Below are 19296 nucleotides of genomic sequence, written 5' to 3' on the forward strand. Positions count from 1 at the left end.
TTTCTTCAGGCTGTCTGATATAATAGTTCCAAGGAAGACGTGATCTCCACAGCCATTGTAAGAAAAGAAGCAGCTCTGAAGAAAGGTGATTTATTTTTTTATGTGAAATATTTAATCTTTAATCAACAAGCACATAAGAAAGGGATAATCTCTTTTAGAAGGTCTGCATAACGTGTTTCTGAGCACTGTTTTGTCTTCTAGGAGCCCACAACCCATTCCTCCTAACTACACAAACATCCAGATTAGATCTCTCCCAAACATCCTGTGCACCTGTTATATGGAATGGCTTTTGAACAGCAATTTGTGTCCTTTTCCATTTCAGAAACACACAGGAAGAATCCCTGTTTCATTTAGCGTCTAGGCACAGCTCTAAAATGGGATTATGTCTGAGCTTGCTGAACGTTAGAGAAAATGTCCTCCTGTCCCAGAAAAGACGCGTTTGGTTAGGGGCTCTTTGCTAATGTGTGGTGCACTGGTGTGTCCCTCTGAATCTTCTGTACAGGACTTCATTTCCCTAATGAACTTTGACTGGGTTTCTGATGCTTATTGGTCAAAAACTGTGGCCAGGGGATCTTTATACGGAGCTCTCCTTTTATGCGATACAAACTAGTGTGCAGTTTGTCCTTTTGGCTCAGATCTGGCACCCGTCTTCATGTTTTCTCTCTTCTGAATTAGAGAGTGCAGTTTGGAATGATTTATCCTATTCAGGACAAAATAATTCTCAGATTATTTTAGGAATGTTCCTCCTTTGAATTTTGTTACCTGCTACCCACTTGAGTAGTGAAAACCTGTGACTGCACACTGTAACCTTTGAGTGGGAAGATGCTAAACGTACCTCTGTGCTTTGTGGAGTGCAAGGTACCTGGTGGTGCTTGGCGAGTAAGTAATAACTACAGAAATACATCTACAAGTATTACTGAACAGGACTTGGCTTGGTTTTTTGGTAGGAGAGGGCTGAGAGAAGACATGGGAGATGAGAATGAACTGCATCCCTGTATGCTCTAAATATGTGGATGCACATAAATATTACAGGAGCTTACCATGCAGGTTTCATGGCTGTAAACAGACCATAAAGCTGTTTTCACCCTTGTTTCTCTCCCTCATTGAAAAATGATCCCTCTGTATTCAGTTTTCTCTGAAACATGTGCAGTTGCAGGAATAGGAAGAGGTAACCTTGAATCCCTTGAACTCCTGCCTTTTTAGACAATTGAATGCATATAGCCAAAAACTGGCATCAGTCCGCCAGGCAGCTGCAGCATGTTCCAAATATTGCTCTATTTAAAGGCGCACAAGAACAAGCGCAGAGGCAAACCTTAAAACTTGCCAATAAAACTAGCAGAGGGGGGGATGGCAGAACCAGGTAAGACGCACAGTTAAATGTGAATGTAGCAGTGTATTCTTAAAATTCATAAATCTGAGCAGCGTAATGTGAAAATACTCAGCTATTTTTGTTCTTGTATGATACGCTATGTATTTTACTTTTCAGTAAGAAAGTGTGATCAGTTTAAAAGTTAATTCTAGTAACAGCAATGAGTTTAAAGTAGCTTGGGGTTCCTCCCAGATTTCTGAATACTACCAGTTTTGTTTTCTTTAGGTTTTTTTGTAGTTGTAATGCTAAGTTGACTAACATAATTAAATGGAACTGTGTAAAATGAGTTGTGTTTGACAGTGTTTTAAATACACTGTCTGCACAGCTGAAATCTGAGTGTAATACTAGGTGAACATACAATAATTTAGATTTTAACACCACAATACCCAAGTGGCAGAGCAAAATAAAATTTTAATAACGACCTTTTCATTATGAGTACATTTCTACTTTCTCCAAGGAGAAAAGGCATTTTATAAAAAGCATTTTATATTCATTGTCATTTTCTATTTACTTCACTGCAATAGGTTGGGATGGTGAAGCGACTATAAGTTTAAATATGGTGTTAGCTGTGTACACAGTTACTCAGGGAGTACTTTTCCTTGTAAAAGGAACTTTTTTATACATCTTCATAGCTATAGTAAAAGTTTCTTAAAGACTTCTATTTCCCTTTTTTTGCACCATTAGCACTGATATCTAAGATAGTAGAATTCTGCTAAGCTCAGATACAACAGGATACTGAGTGCTGTTTCTTACAGTTTTCATTGATATCCACAGAAATGATACTGATACTGGTATTCCCCCAGGAATTAGTACTTAACCATATTTTGCATTGGTAGGATATGTATTGTTATTTGTGTTTTGTTAGGGTTTTTTTAAAAAAAAAGACAATGTGGCCATACTGACACAGCTGGCCCCAGCCCCAGCCCGGGGGTGGCAGCGGGAGCGCAGTGTCAGGCAGCCTGCCCTGCCTGCTGCCCACCCCTGCCTCCAGCCCGGCCCCCCCATGAGAAATGGTGGGGCAGCCTCACTGAAACGAATAACTGCAGAGTTCACATGGTTTTTAAAGATGAAGCTGGCAAATGCCATCCACACAACAGCCTGTCCGCATCGGTTCTGGGGTTCAGTTAGATTTTGGAGTGACACAGCCTCTACTGGCAGCATGTCAGGAACTCGGAATAACTTGCCTGTTGGGGCTGGCAGCTGGGAGCCGCATTCTCTGGGCAAGCCCACACGTGCCCTCCTAGTCTGACTGACCAGTGTGGTGGTCAAACTGGCATCCCAGTGACAGGTTAGCAATTTAGTTGTGTGTGTGCATGTGTAGCATATATGAGATAAAATTCAAAGAAAGCTTCTGTGAAATTCCAAGGTGTTTTAGAGTAGGGAACGTAAGACTGCAAGTTTGAGCTTGACAGGCTGGGGCAGGGAAACATTCCCTTCTTTCCCTGCCAAGCCTCTGCCTGCTTAAAATAAGTGGGCGTTTTTCCACCTGGTATCTTGGGGTGCCCTTGTCAGTGCAGTTGGGCCCAGACATTTCAGGGGTGTAGGCAGCTCAGTGAGACCACAGGCATCATTTTTCTCATGGTGACTGGTAGGAGTTTTGACCAACTGTAGACAGCAAAACCAAGCCAGCTTTTATGGTTCTGGATATAAGAGGTAAACCCCAGAAAAAAAGACTATAGTGATCAGATGAAGCTTATCAGTGTATTTGGGCTGTATTTAGCTTGGAAGCCTGTGCTGCTGTATCCTGTAGTTGAGGGATTCGTGGCTTCGCTGTGGTACTTGGGCATCCTGTGGTGGGCAATTCCCAGGGCTTCTGACCTGCAGAAGTGCAAAGCTTCCTTTTATCACTGTTTATCATGCACAGAGGAACCCTGCTGTAGCACAGCAAAAGTGCTGGGCATTTGCTGCTCTGAGCAGCCTCTCTCTGTTTATTTTGAGATAAAGTTATGTTTGAAGTAGAGAAAAATTACTATAATAGGGGAAGAAGAAAGTAATTTGTAGCTAGAACGCCAGCTTACATACACAGGTCACAGTAAGATTCCTTTATTTATTCTTGCTGCCATCCAGAATTGGCCTTTTTATTCCAGCAGGCTCTGGCTCAAACCCCAGAAGCCAGGGTTTGTTTCCTTGCTCTGTTTGAAAGCAATACTTGTGACTACAATAACCCCCATTTCCCTCAGTATTCTGCTTTCATGTGCAGTCATTTAAGTGGTGGTTACAATGAAACCTCATGTTTTAGGGTTTTATCTGGTTACCTGCAGGTGTCAGTAAAGATTTTCTTTCTTTCCAAAGCAGAGTTGCTTACAAGTATTCTGTTCCTCCCTGCTAGTCCCTCCCCAGCCCATCTCCCCCTCACGCTGGGAAGCGGACGATGCAGTTGCTCCTTGGCAAGGGTGACACCGATTCTCAGGTGTAGACTTGGGATAGTTTTTCCCTCGGACCAAATATTGGGACACCTTCTTCTGAGGCCTTAGGAAGGGCTTACCTGCTCAGACATCTCACCCGGCTGAGCCTTGTATCTCACACCTCAGCCTCTCCTGCTCAGGGCATAAAATAGTGTCTTCCAAGCAGTTTCTTTGCTCTAACTCAAGGTTTGGAGTATCTATACTGTGACATAGAGGAGATCAGAGCAAATGATCTCACGGTCATTTCTGTTCTTAAACTATGAAACACAAGTGCTCCCAAGAAACTCTATCCCTCGGAGCCAGCTGCTTGCTGCCTCATGACAAATGCTGGGCAGAGCGTTCCTGCTGACCCCCTGGGCCGTGCCTGCCTCTCCACTCTGACTGCATTTAAACTAGATCTCAGACACCAAAACATCAGATTCAGCAGGCACAACGGCCACTCAGCTCTGTCAGAACTCTTCCACGTGCCCCAGCAGGATCCAGCCCTTTATTTGTAATAGGACCTTTAGTAAAAATGGCAAGTAAAGAGAAATGATTCCCAACAGCAGTAGCTTTGCCTTACAAAGTGTCAAAGGAATAAGAGTCTTTAAATGAAACAGGTAAGGAACTCCCCTGTGGCAAAAGGACACCAGTTTCAGAGCAGGATTTTGTCTTTTTGCTGCATGATTGCTTATCTGTTTTATATTTTTATGGCAGCACATGCATATTTTCTATCTCTACATCCTCTTTTTCCCTCTGGTAGAAACACCATGCAGTATCACAGTGAGACATGTTTGTGTTGTGCATAGCTTTAAAGAGGAATGTGAAAAACCTTAAATTATTGAGCATCCCCCCAAAGTCTGTCTGCTTGATCTAAACTGTGCAAGGTGTTGTGAATAGTTTTCATTATTTATTAATCCCTTCAAAAACCTGGAAATCTTTTAACTGCATAAAGATGTACTTTAAAATGTTGTAATATATTGGTAAGTAATATGATCTCAAAGGTTGATACGCTGCTTTCTGGTGAGCTTCTGCTATTTGCAGGAAACTGATAGGAGGGTCTTTGAAATTCTTATGCTGTACAGACACATATTTATATAGAGTGCTAGTCCTGCTTTCTGCATGCTCCTGCATTGGACGACACGTCTCCAAGTCATTTTTAGCTTGTTCTGGTACCAGTGGGCAATACAGGCAAGACATCGCGCGTTTGTGCCTGCCCCGACTCAGCCAGGCAGGTGGTACATTCACACTGGAAACTCTTATGTTATTTTCTTACTTGAAAGTGGGGGACACCCTTGCAGTGGATAATGACAGCAACCTTAGCTATCCCCTATCGCTGTAGCGGCAGGGTAGGAGAGGGCAGAGTCGTGCCCCGTGCACGGAAAGCACAGAGATGAGCTCTGAATCCCTGACACTCGCCGCTGGCAAAGATCCCTCTGGGCTGTGGGAACTCGTACAGCATCCCTGCATTGCGGCCCCCGGCACACTGATCTTAAATGGGTGCCATCTTAAATAATCACTGCGGTTTTGATCTGCTGTTGCCAACCTCGTGAGACTTGTAGAAGGTGCTGTCATGTCAGGGATCGAACCTGGAATTTGCCGGGTCAGATATCTGTAAAGTCCAGTGCAGATGTTCCCCTGCTGACCTCTGGAGCCTGAGGACAGAACCGTGCTTGTCTCCTCCCTGTTCCCTGCTGCTTTTGGAAGTGCTAAGCCTTGTACCTATCTGATTGCAGAGACCGTAGCGTGGAAATTGCTTTGGGCTTTGGCTACGTATTCTCATTAGAAGCCCTGCCAAGGTATGGTGACTCCGTGTTAAAAATAGCAATCGTAGATAATGTGGCCCAAGCTCACAGGTATCTCTTTGCTCTGTGATAATGGTGGGTTTGGTGTGTTTCATTTTAGTCAACTCAGCATCAAAGCAACGTGGCCTTTGTGAAAAAGCCCATCTTTTCTCTTTCAGCCCAAGTCCCACTTTCACGTCTCGTTGTACCTATCCTCCTCGCAGTTGGCTGGATCGTGGGTTGTGCACTAATGGTTTACATTGTCTTCTCTTGATAGAAGTAAGTGACTTGTACAGTGTCATACACTATCTGTGCTTTCCTTGGTTTGCACTGCACGCCTCTTAAAATGTAATTTTCTTCATTTTACAGGACAGAAGAATTTACAGTTATGTTGAGTAGAAGAACCTGGAAGTTAAATTGAAATTTCTAATGAATACAATATGTATAAAATGAGTTATTTTAATATCAACACTGCAAACATGGTGTATGCTTTTTATCCACAACAAAGGTTTGAAATGCTGATTAGAGCATTAAGAAGAATCATCAAACCAATTTCCCAGTTTTTAAATGGTTTGTAATTGAGCGAGTAGTTCCTGGAGTCCAGTGGCAGGTCAGATACCTGCCTGTTCTGCAGCCTACTTTGTTGTCGCCAGCTTGAATTTAAGCAGTTTTGGAAACAGTATTCCCAGAGTTAGTGATGCAGTGGTGGACAAAAAAGTGAGTTAAGCTCGGTTGTGAGATGTGGGGAGATGGGGAAGAAGTATCTCAATATATCTTGGAAAGTTTTGAGTTAAGACTTTTTTTAAAGTTTTTTTTTAGTAAAAAATAAATTATTAAATGTAAAATATTGTGGTGGTACACTCTCCCTGCCCCAAGATCTGAAGCGTTAGTGTCTAAATAAATTTTCTGAACCTACATTAACTTCATCTTTCAAAAAAGCAAACAGTCATACAAACATACTAATACATAAATCAAAAAAATTCTTTAGAAAATTAAAGGTAGGCAGGGAAAGTGACCTGGAAGCAATGCATCTTAAAATGTATGTCTTAGACTTTCTAAATTCTAAAACATTTGGTTTTTATTTAATAGTATGTAGATAAATACCAAATTAACTGCTGGTCTCTTCTGTTTACATGATGTTTGTGGCCCAATTTTGTATTTTTCCGTTGGCAACCAATCCAGTTCTTGTCAAATGAAATGCTGCTGGACCCGGTGGGCACTGAACTGGATCGAGACCGTGTGGAGTTCCAGCCCTGTTTTCTGGCACGCCGGCAGCCCCCCGCTGCTGGCGCCGCACAAAGCGCCATCCCGGGAGACAGGAGAACAAAGCTAGAATTCAAAATGAAAAAAACCACAATGCAATAGGTGAAAATTCAATTTCTACACCTCACAGGAACTGTTAAAAAGCCCAGATACGGGACAGGGAACTGCTGGCTGGATAGCAATTTTCAGAAAAGAGCTTGGGAACTGCCTTGTATCACAACGTGCATTCAGGTCGGTAGTGTCATAATGTTGGTGTGAAAAGCAAGATGTTGTCCTGGGACAGACACCAGAAAAATGGCCCGAGATGCATGAAATGACCCCCTGCTCTCCCAGCACCAGGCAGGGCCCCCAGCCTGGCACCAGAGGAACCAGCTGTGGGCTGATGGGAAGGAGCTCAGGGGAGAGCAGCAAGAGGGAACTGAGGTTTCTAACATCTAACCAGCGAGAAGATGAGCACACCGGAGTGGTTCAGCCTAGAAAAGAGCAGACTGAAGAAAATGTCAGTCTTAAATATATCAACTTTTTGAAAGAGGAAGGGAATAGTCTCGGTGATACACGGGGCGAGAAGTGATGAAGAGCTAGCAAGAAAGATTCAGACTGTCCTTGTGGTAAAGGCACAGAAATACTGGAAGAAATTTTTAGGCATAAGAATCAATATTGTTGATTACTGGAGGCCTTTGTGAACAGATGGACAAACATCCCTCAGGCATGCTGCAGGAGTACAGGTGATCCTGCCTTGGTGCCTGAGGGCAACTATCTGACATCTCTTCATCCACGAGCCTCCATGACTCTGAAATTCTCTGGGACTGTTTGCAGAGAAGAGCCAGAAACGACTGATGGCAAGTACTGCTTCCAACGTTCGGCTTTTTGGCGTACAAGGAGAACATTTTAATACTGGTTGCGGCATCAGGAAGGGTCTGTATGATGTAGAATAGGAAGTGAGCTGCAGATCACGCGCAAGGTGTGTGGGTAAAGCTGTGGGAGGAGAGGCAGCCGTGCTACTAGAGCAGCGGGACTGAGCGCGGAGGCTGCGGCTCAAATGAATCCATCACGTGTCGGTCATCACCGTCCAGCTGTGGGCTGTGTAGCAGAAAGGGCTGAGCCTTCCATCACATACTTAATGCTTTACCTTCATACCTCCTTAAAACCTCCTGGGTGTTTCCTGAGTCATTAAAAGGAGGAAGAGGCATGAGAGAACCATTTCTTTAGTTTGATCGAAGGGACAGATCCTCTGAATTTCCTGGGTTTCATGCTTTACTGTCAGCCTGCTCACGTGCAGCTACCGAGGCGGTTCAGACTGACTGATCCAACGAGGGCAGAGGCTGGGAGGAGCAGAGGCCTTTAGGTGAGAGAGGCTGTACCACACAGGTGCTGGTAGGTGTTGCGTGACATCCCAAAACATCTAGTGAACTGTTTGCCTTGCCACCAGCTGAAGGTACTGTAGAGTTGCCAGAGTCAGCCTTGGTGTGGAACTCTTTACACCTTCCTTTAGAAACGTGGCCTTACATGACACATCACTGAATATCAAACCTTTCAAATAGCTGCTACCAGCTAAGGAACTTCAAACTTTTTAGAAATGGGCAAGAGTTAATTTCTTATGAGACCCAGGGAAGTATTTTTAGCCTTATTATGGGTAAAATTTCTTGGAATCTATTGTTATGAAACAGAAACATTTATGTCCTTCAAAAAGAAAACATCAGACTTATTTACTGTTGGGAGGCCTGTTGTACAGCATAGCGTGTCTACAATTGTGGCTCAGACTCACTGTGGCCTCCTGATTATCTTGTACTAAGAGTTTTGCCTTTTTTAATTATAATTGGAGATAATTATATTCATCTGCTAGATAAATGTGCATTGAGACCTTCCAGTGAACCTGGTCATTTAAATCAGAAACAATCATGAAGTAATCTGAGCCACTGCAATTTCACAGACAGCTTTGAGCTTTGGAGCTTGAAGATTTTTATACTAAAAAATTTTGGTTCTCAGAAGACTAAATCATTAATAATTCAATCCCCAATTAAAATAGAGAACTGATTGTGGTAGGAGTGCCTTGAAGATCCTAGCAAGATGTATGTTTAAGGGAATGTGAAAAAAATCTTTATGACCCTTGATGGGGTTAGAGAAAGAAACTATTTTTTTCACTCCTGCTCATGCAATTTGTATAATTGTGAGAACATGAGGAAGGCACATCCATCAGACATCCTGTCTCCATCTGTGGTCAGTATCTGTTCCTTTAGGAATGCAAACAAAAAAGAAATATATTTGACTGTAGTGCAACCATGAAAATTCCTTTGCAATTCCAGCAGCTATTAGCAGAAGCACTGAAGCGTGATGTTCAGTTTTGGGAATTGTCTTAACACCAAGTTACTTTGCCTGTGGATGAGCAGAAGGCAAAGGGGCAATCCTGTTTCATCAAATGTCCTGAAAGAGAGGGGATAAACCATGCAGTCTCTTGGAGAGCTGGAGATTCCCGATCTCTGCAGCAGCTGCTGCTTCCATGCGAGGACCTCCAGCATCACCCACTGCTTTCTAGTCACTTCCAGATGAGAACATCCACTCTAACTCACCTGTACACGTAGACTATGTAAGCGAAGAGGCCAGTTTAAGCACATGCTTCAAGCAGTTCCCTCATTATCTCATTTCAAGGACCAATGCCTCATTTTCCAAGAGTGAGACCATCCAGACTGATACTAGCTCTGACTGTCCGAACTCTAGACACCAGGGAGGCTCCCTGAAGACAGAGGTAGGTGCACATGTTAGTTCAGTTCTCTAGTGTTTTTTTTAAAATCTCCCAGAAAACCCTGTGCTGAGAAATTGTTTGCCATTATACGAAGTCCCAGCCTGTCTTGCCTTGCGAGCTCGTTCTTCCTTTTGCGAGCGGACAAAGCAAATGAGGAGTTTCTTCCCCCGCACAGCCTGTCAGCGGTGTCTGGTTTGCATTGAGCCAGCAGCAGCTCTCCCACAGCCACCTCTCAGGAAGAGAGTTCTGAAAGGTCCAGCTGACCCAAGTGGCTTTTTCAGGTGTGAACAACATTTGAAATCAAATGTTTCAAATGAAAATGTTACAGAGCTAAAATATAAACATGGCAATGTGTTTTGGCTTCACCTGATTTTTGAGAGCAGAAAAAATCTGATTTGGCAGAGCAAAACAAAATAACTTTCTACCTTGGCTTCAATATTGTTAAGCTGACTTGCTATATACTGAGGAAAAGAAGTTCCTGCCAGTTCTGTAGAGTAATGAAAAGAGGATTATTCCAAGAAAAAGGCATCCCACATACTGTTTAAAGTCCACTGACCACTCTGCAAAGTGGCCTTTTGCAACCACCTTCAGGACAACCACTCAGGTGTCTTCACAATGACACTACAATGCACTCACTGCTGAAGCTTGCAGCGGTGTATTGGGTAACAAAAGGTTTGGTGTTTTTTCTTCTTGAAAAATAAAATGCGTGTCTGGGTGCTAAGTTTTTTCTCTCAAATGGAGAGATGCTAGTGATTTAGGAGGAGAAGAAAACATACACATTCAGATTTCTTCCAAAATTGGGGTGCATTGCTATTACAGTGTGGTGATAGCTTCCGTTTTTTTGTCTCTGTGCCAGTACATAGAACATTTGCCTTGTTGTGGTGCTGGAGAGGACTCTGCTTCCTTACAGTATAATGCCACTGAGGTCTAAGGAGCTGTAGTGCATCACCTGAGAGCCAGTTCACCATGAGCAAAGGTGGCTTGCCCACATTTAGGGTGGTCCCCTTTTTCATTTCTATCGTTTCCTTCCAAATAGGATGATGTTTTCTGTGATCTAAGATGATTTTTACTCATTAATTTATTATTCATCTTTTTATTTACAAAAGCTAAGTGGGAACATTTGGGTTCCTGTTGCTCCAGAGAATGGTTGCCAAGTTTGCACCATGGCCTCTGCTTGGCTTTCCCTCTTACCCACTGAATGAGTCGATTAGGGATGAGTCTCTGTCCATCTGTCCCGGGATGCTGCATGTGGCTTCCTGGTAACTGTTCCAGTCTCTTGTTTATATTCTTTTAATGTTTGTAATCCAGTTTAAGGATATTAATATACACAAGAGCGTAACTGTGTTCTTCTCCACTGTGTACAGAGTGGAGCCGTTGTGAGACAGCCTGCCTGTAGACCAGAATTTAACTTAAGACTACCTTCCTGCTCGCTAAACCAAAGACAGTGGCTCCAGGGCAGTTTGGCCATCTCTTGTGTCCCTTCTGCCCTGGGGGCTAACACCAGCCCACCAACCTGCTCCATATCAGCAACTTGCTTCTACAACTGCTTGCTCTAGGCCCAGCTTAGCTGGGTTGAAGTGTGTCAGTAACTGTGGGCCCTGGCCTAACCCCCTGAGTAAAGACAGGACCCCTTTCCCCAGCAGTGTTAATGGAGGATGCTCCTTGCTCTTCATCTTCTCTTGGTGAAAGTGGAAAAGGCAGAGGCAGCCCTGCCTGCTCCTGTCCAATATGGCTGTCCCCCTCCAGGATCTGGGGGGGCTTCCTGGGTGTGCGCACACTGGGACCAGCGTCCCTCTGCACTGCTGAATGAGGGGACGGCTGCCTGCCCTCCCTGCCCCCCAGGGAGACAGCCTGGAGATGAGGCAGAACCTTCTGGAAGGGGCTGGAGCCTGGTGGGGTAGTCCTGTGGCCCCAGGTGCAAGCAGGGCTGGCTGGGGAAGGGCCGGTGGCAGGGCCGAGGTGGGGGTCAGTGCTGCAGGAGCAGCCTGGGATGCAGCTGCAGCACCTTGCTCTGGGGCAGGCACCCACCCATCTTTGCCTTAAAGCTGCCTCTGGGATGCGTTTCAGCAAGGCCTGGCGTAGGCCTCAGCCCTGAACCCACCACGGGCCCCTGGTGTGCTGGCTCAGGCCACCCAAGGCCTGGTTTTGCCTTTAACTGCAGCAGAGACGGGCCTGCCACAGGTAAGAGCGACACTGTTTTGTGTAAAAGCTGAATGCAGCTGGGTCCTTAACCCTGTCTGCAGCAGGAGTGGGGCACGAAACTGAAATACCTCCAAGTACAACAGTAATGGTATTTCTTCCTGTGTGTAGAAATCCAGGCCTAACTCCGATCCTGCCGAAGTCTGCAGGCCCATTCCTGGCTCCCATTTGACAGTGCAGCAGAGGCTTTGCAGCCGTGTTCCTTTACCAGGCTTAGTAGCACATGATTAATTACATTTGCTTTTAAAACTACTTTTCTTGTATAAAGCTGCAGAGATTATTGGTTCCTGTGTGAGAATACTCTTAAGTTTTTCCCTTGTCGTGCGAGGCTTGTTTCTGTTCAAAGCAAATACTCCAACTAATGAAGCAAGATTGCATTTTGTTTGTGGCAGTTTTTGTTTACTGACATTTAAACTGCCCCTGGGGAATCAGTGGCCTGTTTAGGTCAATTGATGTGCAGGATGTTATTGTGCTTCACCAGCTGTAGGAGCTGGAGAGGAATCCATCCATCCTGGCTCTGATCCTGGGCAGAGGGGCTGGCCTCTGTGTGCAGCTGCATGGGCATAGCCCAGACTGGTGTTGAGTGGGGATAGCTCAAACTGGGTGTTTAGAGGACAGAGCCCAGACTGGGTGTTTAGTGGGCAGAGCCCAAACTGGGTGCTTCATACTGCGGGTAGTCATCAGTAGGTCAGACTTCACAGCGGTCTCTTGCTCTTGACGTTCATGCAGGAGCTGGGTGCAGTGAGCAAGCAGGATGAAGGGCCCCTATGAGGGCCAGGGTGGGGCCAACCCACTCTGCATCTCCAACCATCTCTCCAAGGTACTCGCTCTGTTCCCTTTGTCTAGAAAGAGGGTTATGGCTCCTCAGTCATTCGCAGAGAGATCAGCTTGTGCCTCTTTGCAGTGACAGCATGTTGATTAAAATGCATCAGCATTTAATATTTTTACTGCAGCAGTGCCACGAGGCCCCCCAGATCGCAGCCTCCAGAGCCTGGTGCTAGGCAAGGGCGTGCAGCCAGCGGCTGTTTCAGTGCCAGTGCTGGGAGTTGAGGTGTAATGACAGGCTGGAGGGCAAAGAGGGTTCACACCTGTGATAGCCTTTTCTCTTTTACTTATAAAGTTGGATGATTTAATTAATGATTGTAACCCCTTGTATATCAAGATATCTGTGGTCATTGGAGATAGCCTTAACCGGATGAACAGTTACCAATACTATGTTCCTCAAGCTGAACTATCTAAAACTGATTTAATAGCTTATTGATTTAATGATGGTACCTACTAGGGCTCTGTATAAGAATCTTATTCTGGGTGATGAAGGGAGAAGGTCACCAGAGAAGCCCAGTACTTGGATGAGATCCCTCCTGCAGAACAACAGTTAACTACAATTAGGAACGTGGGGCTGACAAAGACCGTTCTACTGCATCCAGTCCTGAAAGCTGTCCTCAACAAAGGCAGGAAGTGTTTCTTGTAAACAGGTGAAAACATTTTGGTGCATCTGTAGCCTTCTGTAGTTGCATCTGGTTGAAGATGCATCAGACAACTGGTTTGTTTAGGGAAGAGCCTGGGAGTTGCTGCTGGCTTCCTCACTGACACAAGCTCTTCCCTAACAGCAGTTGTGAGTTATGATTTCTGCCATCCATTTTGTCTAGGTTACCGTACCTCATCATGGTGATTAATGACTTTGCCTCACTTCATCACCTCGTAGCTGGGCTACAGGCACGTAATTCATGTGGGCATGAAGCCCAGTCCGTAAGAAAGTCCAGTCTAGTGTAGGAGGTCTCAAGACAGCAGGACAACTGTCTTTGCTTCTACATTAGCTTCTTGTAAAATACTAAATCAAGTTGCCAATGTCAGTCAAGGCTCTAACTTACACAGTACCAGAATATCTAAACAATTCTGGATGAAGGATATAATTGACAAACCTGTTTTTGATGCAGTGTGTAACTACCAGAAGGTGATCTGTGCAGGAGGAGCATCTTCCTCGGGACCTGGTTCAACTCTGGATCAAATTCTGACTTCTAAGGTCCAACAGAAACCATATCACACGATTTCCTGTGTGCACCATACCTGCATCTTTGACCGTGTCTTCTCCAACGTGAATATATATAGCAATGCTTGTCTATAAATAAATGAAAGCAGATGCTCTATTGCATGTCTGCTGTTGTAGTGAGGAGAACAATAGCAAAATTATACTTATTTAGTGTTCTGCTGGTGTATCATGGTTGAGATACAAGACTTGGAATAGATACGGGCCGTTTGGTAGCAATCAAGTGAAAATAGATCAAAGTCTTCTCAGATAATTTTAAAACTTAATCAGTGAAATCCCCATATAAGGAAGGAAGCCTTAGAAAATGTGGTCTACCTAGTAGCCTTAAGCATGTAATCTCACAAAGGATTATTCCAAACTATTTTCTTGTTTTCTGTTGTTCCTATTAGTGTAATATCCAGTTGCTAGGTGAGGGTCTGCGTGGATGGTGGAGAACGTACTAAATGGTGCTGTTGTCTCCAGGAGAGCAGCATAAAACAGAAACTGTGAATGGGAAGTCTGAACTCAGCAGGAGAAATTTTGTCCCAAATGTATGATAGATCTGCTGTGTTTTGGATGGTACCTGTAAAGGCTCTGAGGGGGTTGCGTTGTTTGGCAGTCAGTGTGAGTATTCCTTTCCTGGGTACAGGAAGCATTTCCCTTACCAGAGGTAATTGTGTTTGGTGTGAAGGGTGTGAAACGTTTGTCACCACACAGCGAAGTCCCAGGCAATGCAGGGGCTGGCGGGGCTGAGCGAGGGAATGGCCCTCATCTCATAAAAGAGGAGGTGAGTAGGACTCCAGGGCACAGACCCAGCCTTCTGCTCATTGCTGACTCCGAGAGGCTGGGCTGAGCTCAGCAGGACTCACTTCTATTAAACACTGATTTTATGAGGAAATCTTTATTTTTCTGTCTTGAGTCACTACAATCACTTCCTCCCATATTTGGTCCTGGTATCTCGGTGTGTGATGTGCTGAGATGAGCTTGAGTTAATGCAGACCAAAGGAGGCATCAAGATGTGGAATCTGAATAATTGGGGAAAAATCTGCCTGCTGTCAAAACCCAGTATATTTTTTTTTTATGATCATTGTTGTTACTTCCATTTGATTGCTAAACTGACGGCTTTCTGTTCTGTGGAGCGTTGCTCCAGTAGTGTAAAGCTGGTTGTATTACATAAAGTAATTCCAGATTCTGCTATGCTCACTCGCAGTGTGACTGATTCTTCTGGAGGAGAATTTATTCCAGTGCCTCCTGAAAAAATAAATTTTTTGACTTTTTTTGAGGTTAGTGGGAGGATTTAATTCTCAGATAACTTTTGAGATAATTAGTTTAATCTCCTTCTATGAATATTGCAGCTTCAGAATTTATTAATTTTTTTTTTCTGTACTTCTTTTGTACTGTAGCACTGTAAGTGGGCTGTATTCCTGTAGCAGTCTTCTTCATTGCCTTTCTTAGAAAGTCGGTGAGACCCATAAGTGTGACAGAGCAATAAAACGACCCACTGATTTCAGTGGAACACCAGTGGTTGCCCACATGCGCTCCTGTGCATGTCTCTGTGAAATGCAATTGTCCATCTCTGTGTGGATATAAAGTAATAATGTTTAGTGTATGGAGGGGCTTTGCTTGGTGAGAACACATCCCAAAGCAGCTGGAAGGATTTTTGCCTTGTTATGGACTAGGAATTCCTCAATGGTTTAGCCAGGAAAATGAATGCTGTACTTAGTCTGTCAGCAGCTGGTTGAGTAAGAAAAGCACTGGGGCATATCCACAGGAAAATTAACAAATGCTGTGATATGTTACAGGAACATCAAAACTTTCCCCGTGTTGAGTTAAAAAGTAAGAAGTCCTGGAGGAGGGGGAAAGAAGAACAAGGCATTTGGACTCTGAATAAATCCGGGGGAAAGAGCTCCGAGGTGCTGGGCTTCTCCTGGAGGGCAGTGCAGAGGTTGCTGTTGTGCTGGGAAGACAGGAGCATCCTCTGGGTCAGCAGCTGAACTGTGCAGTGGGGTAAAAGTTCATCTCAGTTCCATGACAGTGGAGCCGTAGTTTCATTTCTGGACATTTGTGTCTGACAAACCTTTCATCCTATGTCCTGTGGGTTTTTTTGGTTATCTGCTTGCTTTCATCTGAATTCACCATGAGTGAAGGATGATTTTTAAGGTGAAGGACTAACGTTAAGATGCTCCATCCCAGTTGTGGTGGTTTAGCCCCTGACGGGGTCTGAGACCACGCGGCCGCTGCCCCTCCCCCACAAAGGGAGTGAAATACAAAGCCCCAAGACTGAAATAAGGAAAGGTTTAATACAACAGTGCAATAGCAACACAACCAACAACAACAATAACAATAACAGCAATAGCGATAGCAATGAACAGAGCAAAATAGCTACCAAATACAGCAGTGAGAAGCACAATGTACAAAACCACGAGTGCACCGCGCTCCTGTGCCAGGAAGAATGTGACCTGCCAGGATGTGACATCCACTTGGTATCTGAATAACCCGGCTAGAGCTCCCCCCCCACTGCTGGGGAAACTTAACCCTATCCTGGTTAAACCAGGACACCTGTGAGAATTAACCAGGGTGTGGTAGGCTTTGAATCAGAACGGATCCTCACTTAAACTGTGAACTAGTTTAGGATGTGGCGGTGCTAGAGTCTGGAAGGAACAAAATACTTTACTGACCACGATTAAGCAGCTGTGCTCTTTGAGGAAAGGAACTCAGGTACCGGGGTGGGCTTCAGCTGCGCGGTACTGCCTTCATGCCCGTTCTGCCCCTGGTTGGGGTGCAGGCAGGGGCTGGAGTGCAGCTCACAGCCTCTCCGAGCGACTGAGGGACGGGCTGAGTGCCACAGTATCTCCGCTTCGGTTCCAACACAGCCTGTAGGACGTGGCCTTGAATCCCTTCAGGTTTCCTCTTAAGCCTGCTGCCATTTTCTTTGTCATTAAGCACAATATTGGGGAATATCCTTTCTTGAGCAATTATTACTCATTAGCCATTTGGGTAAAAAGTTGCAGAAGATGTGAATCCATTAGGGCTCCCCCAGATACAGTATGTGCCACATCTTTTTTATTTCTTGCTGTATTGTGATTTTCCACTGGATGTTACAAAAGATTGAGAGAATTCAGGTCTTTTATATTTTGGAGTTAATTTAAAGGCCTACAATTCAATATCTAAAAGGGGTATGTTCAAAAAGAAAAAAGAAGTAAATGCAGCATACGTAGGAAAATAAGTAGCACCTGATTAAGAAGAAGTAGCACTTAAGGTGTCACTTGTCCAGAAGAAAAAGTCCCTAAGAGTTGTTATTGGTAGCATCTTCACCATTGGAGCTTTTCGATGGGCTCCCAAGTCCAGGCGTTGGCCAGTGGCTCGGGGGTCGCCCGGCACCTCTCGGGGTGGTGCAGCCTGGCCGGGCTCCTGGGGACCTGCCTCTGGCAGTGGCGAGCGCATGGGCCCATCCCCTCAGCAACAGAAGCAAAGCTCTTTGTGAATCACAGCATCTCAGCATTACTTGGATGAATTATTTAGTGAGGGTTGTGTGGGTAGTAGCTGTTGTGTTAATGCACTGTCAATTAATTGGCCGATGTCGATATTTAAGTATTTTATGTAGTCCCTAACGTTTTGTCACAATGCTGCTATGGAAGGTCAAGTCAACTGAAGCAATCAAAAGGCATCTGTAGAACTCTAGTAACTGACTCTTAGATTTTATGGAACTATAAGTATTATAAACAACTATAATAATAATATTTTTTTTAGGTAAAACTAAGTGGGTTTTCTTTCCCAGAAGTATGAACAAATGCAGCTGTTTGCCCACTGGATCCTGCTGTATCCCAGTCTCACTTTTTATTACACTTATTTTTGAGTTTAACTCTGGTCTTTCTTGCACTGAAGTAGATCAGAGAAACCTGTTAAATAACAATATTTTTTCATACTTGTAAATGTTTTTTTTTTTTTTTTCTGTACATTTCACTGGCATTAACAAGAATACTGTGATAAAGCAAAAAACTGAACTGGCATTTCAGCCAAAATGAAAAAATGTGAAATGTGTCAGGAGAAAGAGATCATGCTCCCTCCAGCTTTTCCCTCCACGTTCTGATGCTCTCCACAGCACTTCAGAGTTTTTAGAAGGGTGGGCAGGAGTTGGCAACGGCAGCCTGGCCAAGCTTTTGGGGCAAGGGACTAACGCTCCTTAGGCGACCGCCGCCAGCCCCGCGCCCAGCAGCTGTAAATCCTGCTGGACGTGCAGCAGCCTGCGGGCAGGCAAACGCTGGAAATGGCTCTGCAAAGCCAGCATGAGAGTGAACAGCAGTGATTTTATATAATTAACTCAAGATATTTTTGTTTCACCCCTTTTTTTCTCTGATGGCTATTCATCCATAAATCAAGATCAATTTAAATACTCATCAGGTATTAACGTATTTTTCTTGCTTTTAGGTATGGAATACTCTCTTCTTCCGGAAATTCCTTGCCTTCCAGAAATTCCTTGAGGTAATACTGATGTTTTTTTCTCTTTTTCACTTTATTTGACTCTCTGGTTTTGAACATTAAGAAACACACACAGATGCACACATCATAGAGCACTAGTTAATATTTTTTCTACATATTGTCATAAATTCTTCATAACTCTGATGTTCATGCCAACTTGATTCTAAACATCTTTTCAGTAAAACAGAAACACATTTTCTTAGGCAGTGTAGCCAAGGCAGGTAAAATTTACAGACAATGCAAACACTTTAGCAGCACAGCGGTTCTGTTAGTGAGACCATGTTGACTGTTTTTTATAACTTTCAGCAGTAAATGTGGCGATTTACTGAATTTACAGGTGCCTCCTGCCAACCTCACAGGAATGCTAGAAAGTATTTGCACACAACTTGAACTCCTCCTGTGAAATCTGTTGGAGTGTTTAAATGCGGAACTGAAGCAGCAGTAACAAGAACGCTGCACTGAGTGATGCGTCCTTCACTCGTTTGTTGAGTTTGAGGCCTTTGGTACATCCTTCCCATGGCGTGTCTATAAATACTCCCTGACATTAACACTCTTAGAAGGAAAATCCTTGCTGGTCCTAATTAGTTTGCACGCTGTGATGGAAGGTATATTCTGCTTGTCACTGTTTAATGTCCGATATCTCCCATCTGAATAATTAGTGCTGTGTTTCTGTTATGAACACCTGAATTTCACCTTTGCATGAGTGAGGAAATCCTAGTTGCCACTGGTTAGAGTTTGGTTTCCAAGACCTGTATTTTACACTCGAGTTTTCTGTGAAATGCTAATACGAGGCTTCCCCGCCCCTGGCTGATGTGCCAAGTGGCTTTGGGAGGAGACTAGATCCGTGGGAGGACGTGGGTGATGTACCTCCCCCACCCCGGGTTGGCATTGGGAGGCACTGACATTCAGATCTGTACTGCAGATGATTTCTTTGTTTTCTCTCGGGGTGTTTTTGGAAGCGATACAGCTGGATGCACACACATAAACGTGACTTTTGCAAACAGTTTGACTGTTTCGGTTTCAACGTTGCCCAGGTCCTTTATCTTTAAACC

At 44.3% G+C, this 19296-nt stretch overlaps 1 protein-coding gene across 1 annotated transcript; it reads left to right on the forward strand.

Annotated features, from left to right (window-relative positions):
• The first annotated feature begins 1307 nt into the window (after positions 1-1307).
• STRIT1 (small transmembrane regulator of ion transport 1) lies at positions 1308-6450 on the forward strand. The gene is made up of 3 exons (XM_074834620.1): positions 1308-1360; positions 5717-5816; positions 5907-6450. The coding sequence occupies exons 1-2, from the start codon at positions 1348-1350 to the stop codon at positions 5809-5811; spliced, it is 108 nt and encodes a 35-aa protein (XP_074690721.1). The 5' UTR covers positions 1308-1347; the 3' UTR covers positions 5812-5816; positions 5907-6450.
• Positions 6451-19296: the final 12846 nt, after the last annotated feature.

This window comes from Strix aluco, chromosome 9, assembly GCF_031877795.1.
Source record: "Strix aluco isolate bStrAlu1 chromosome 9, bStrAlu1.hap1, whole genome shotgun sequence".
Taxonomy (NCBI): Eukaryota; Metazoa; Chordata; class Aves; order Strigiformes; family Strigidae; genus Strix; species Strix aluco.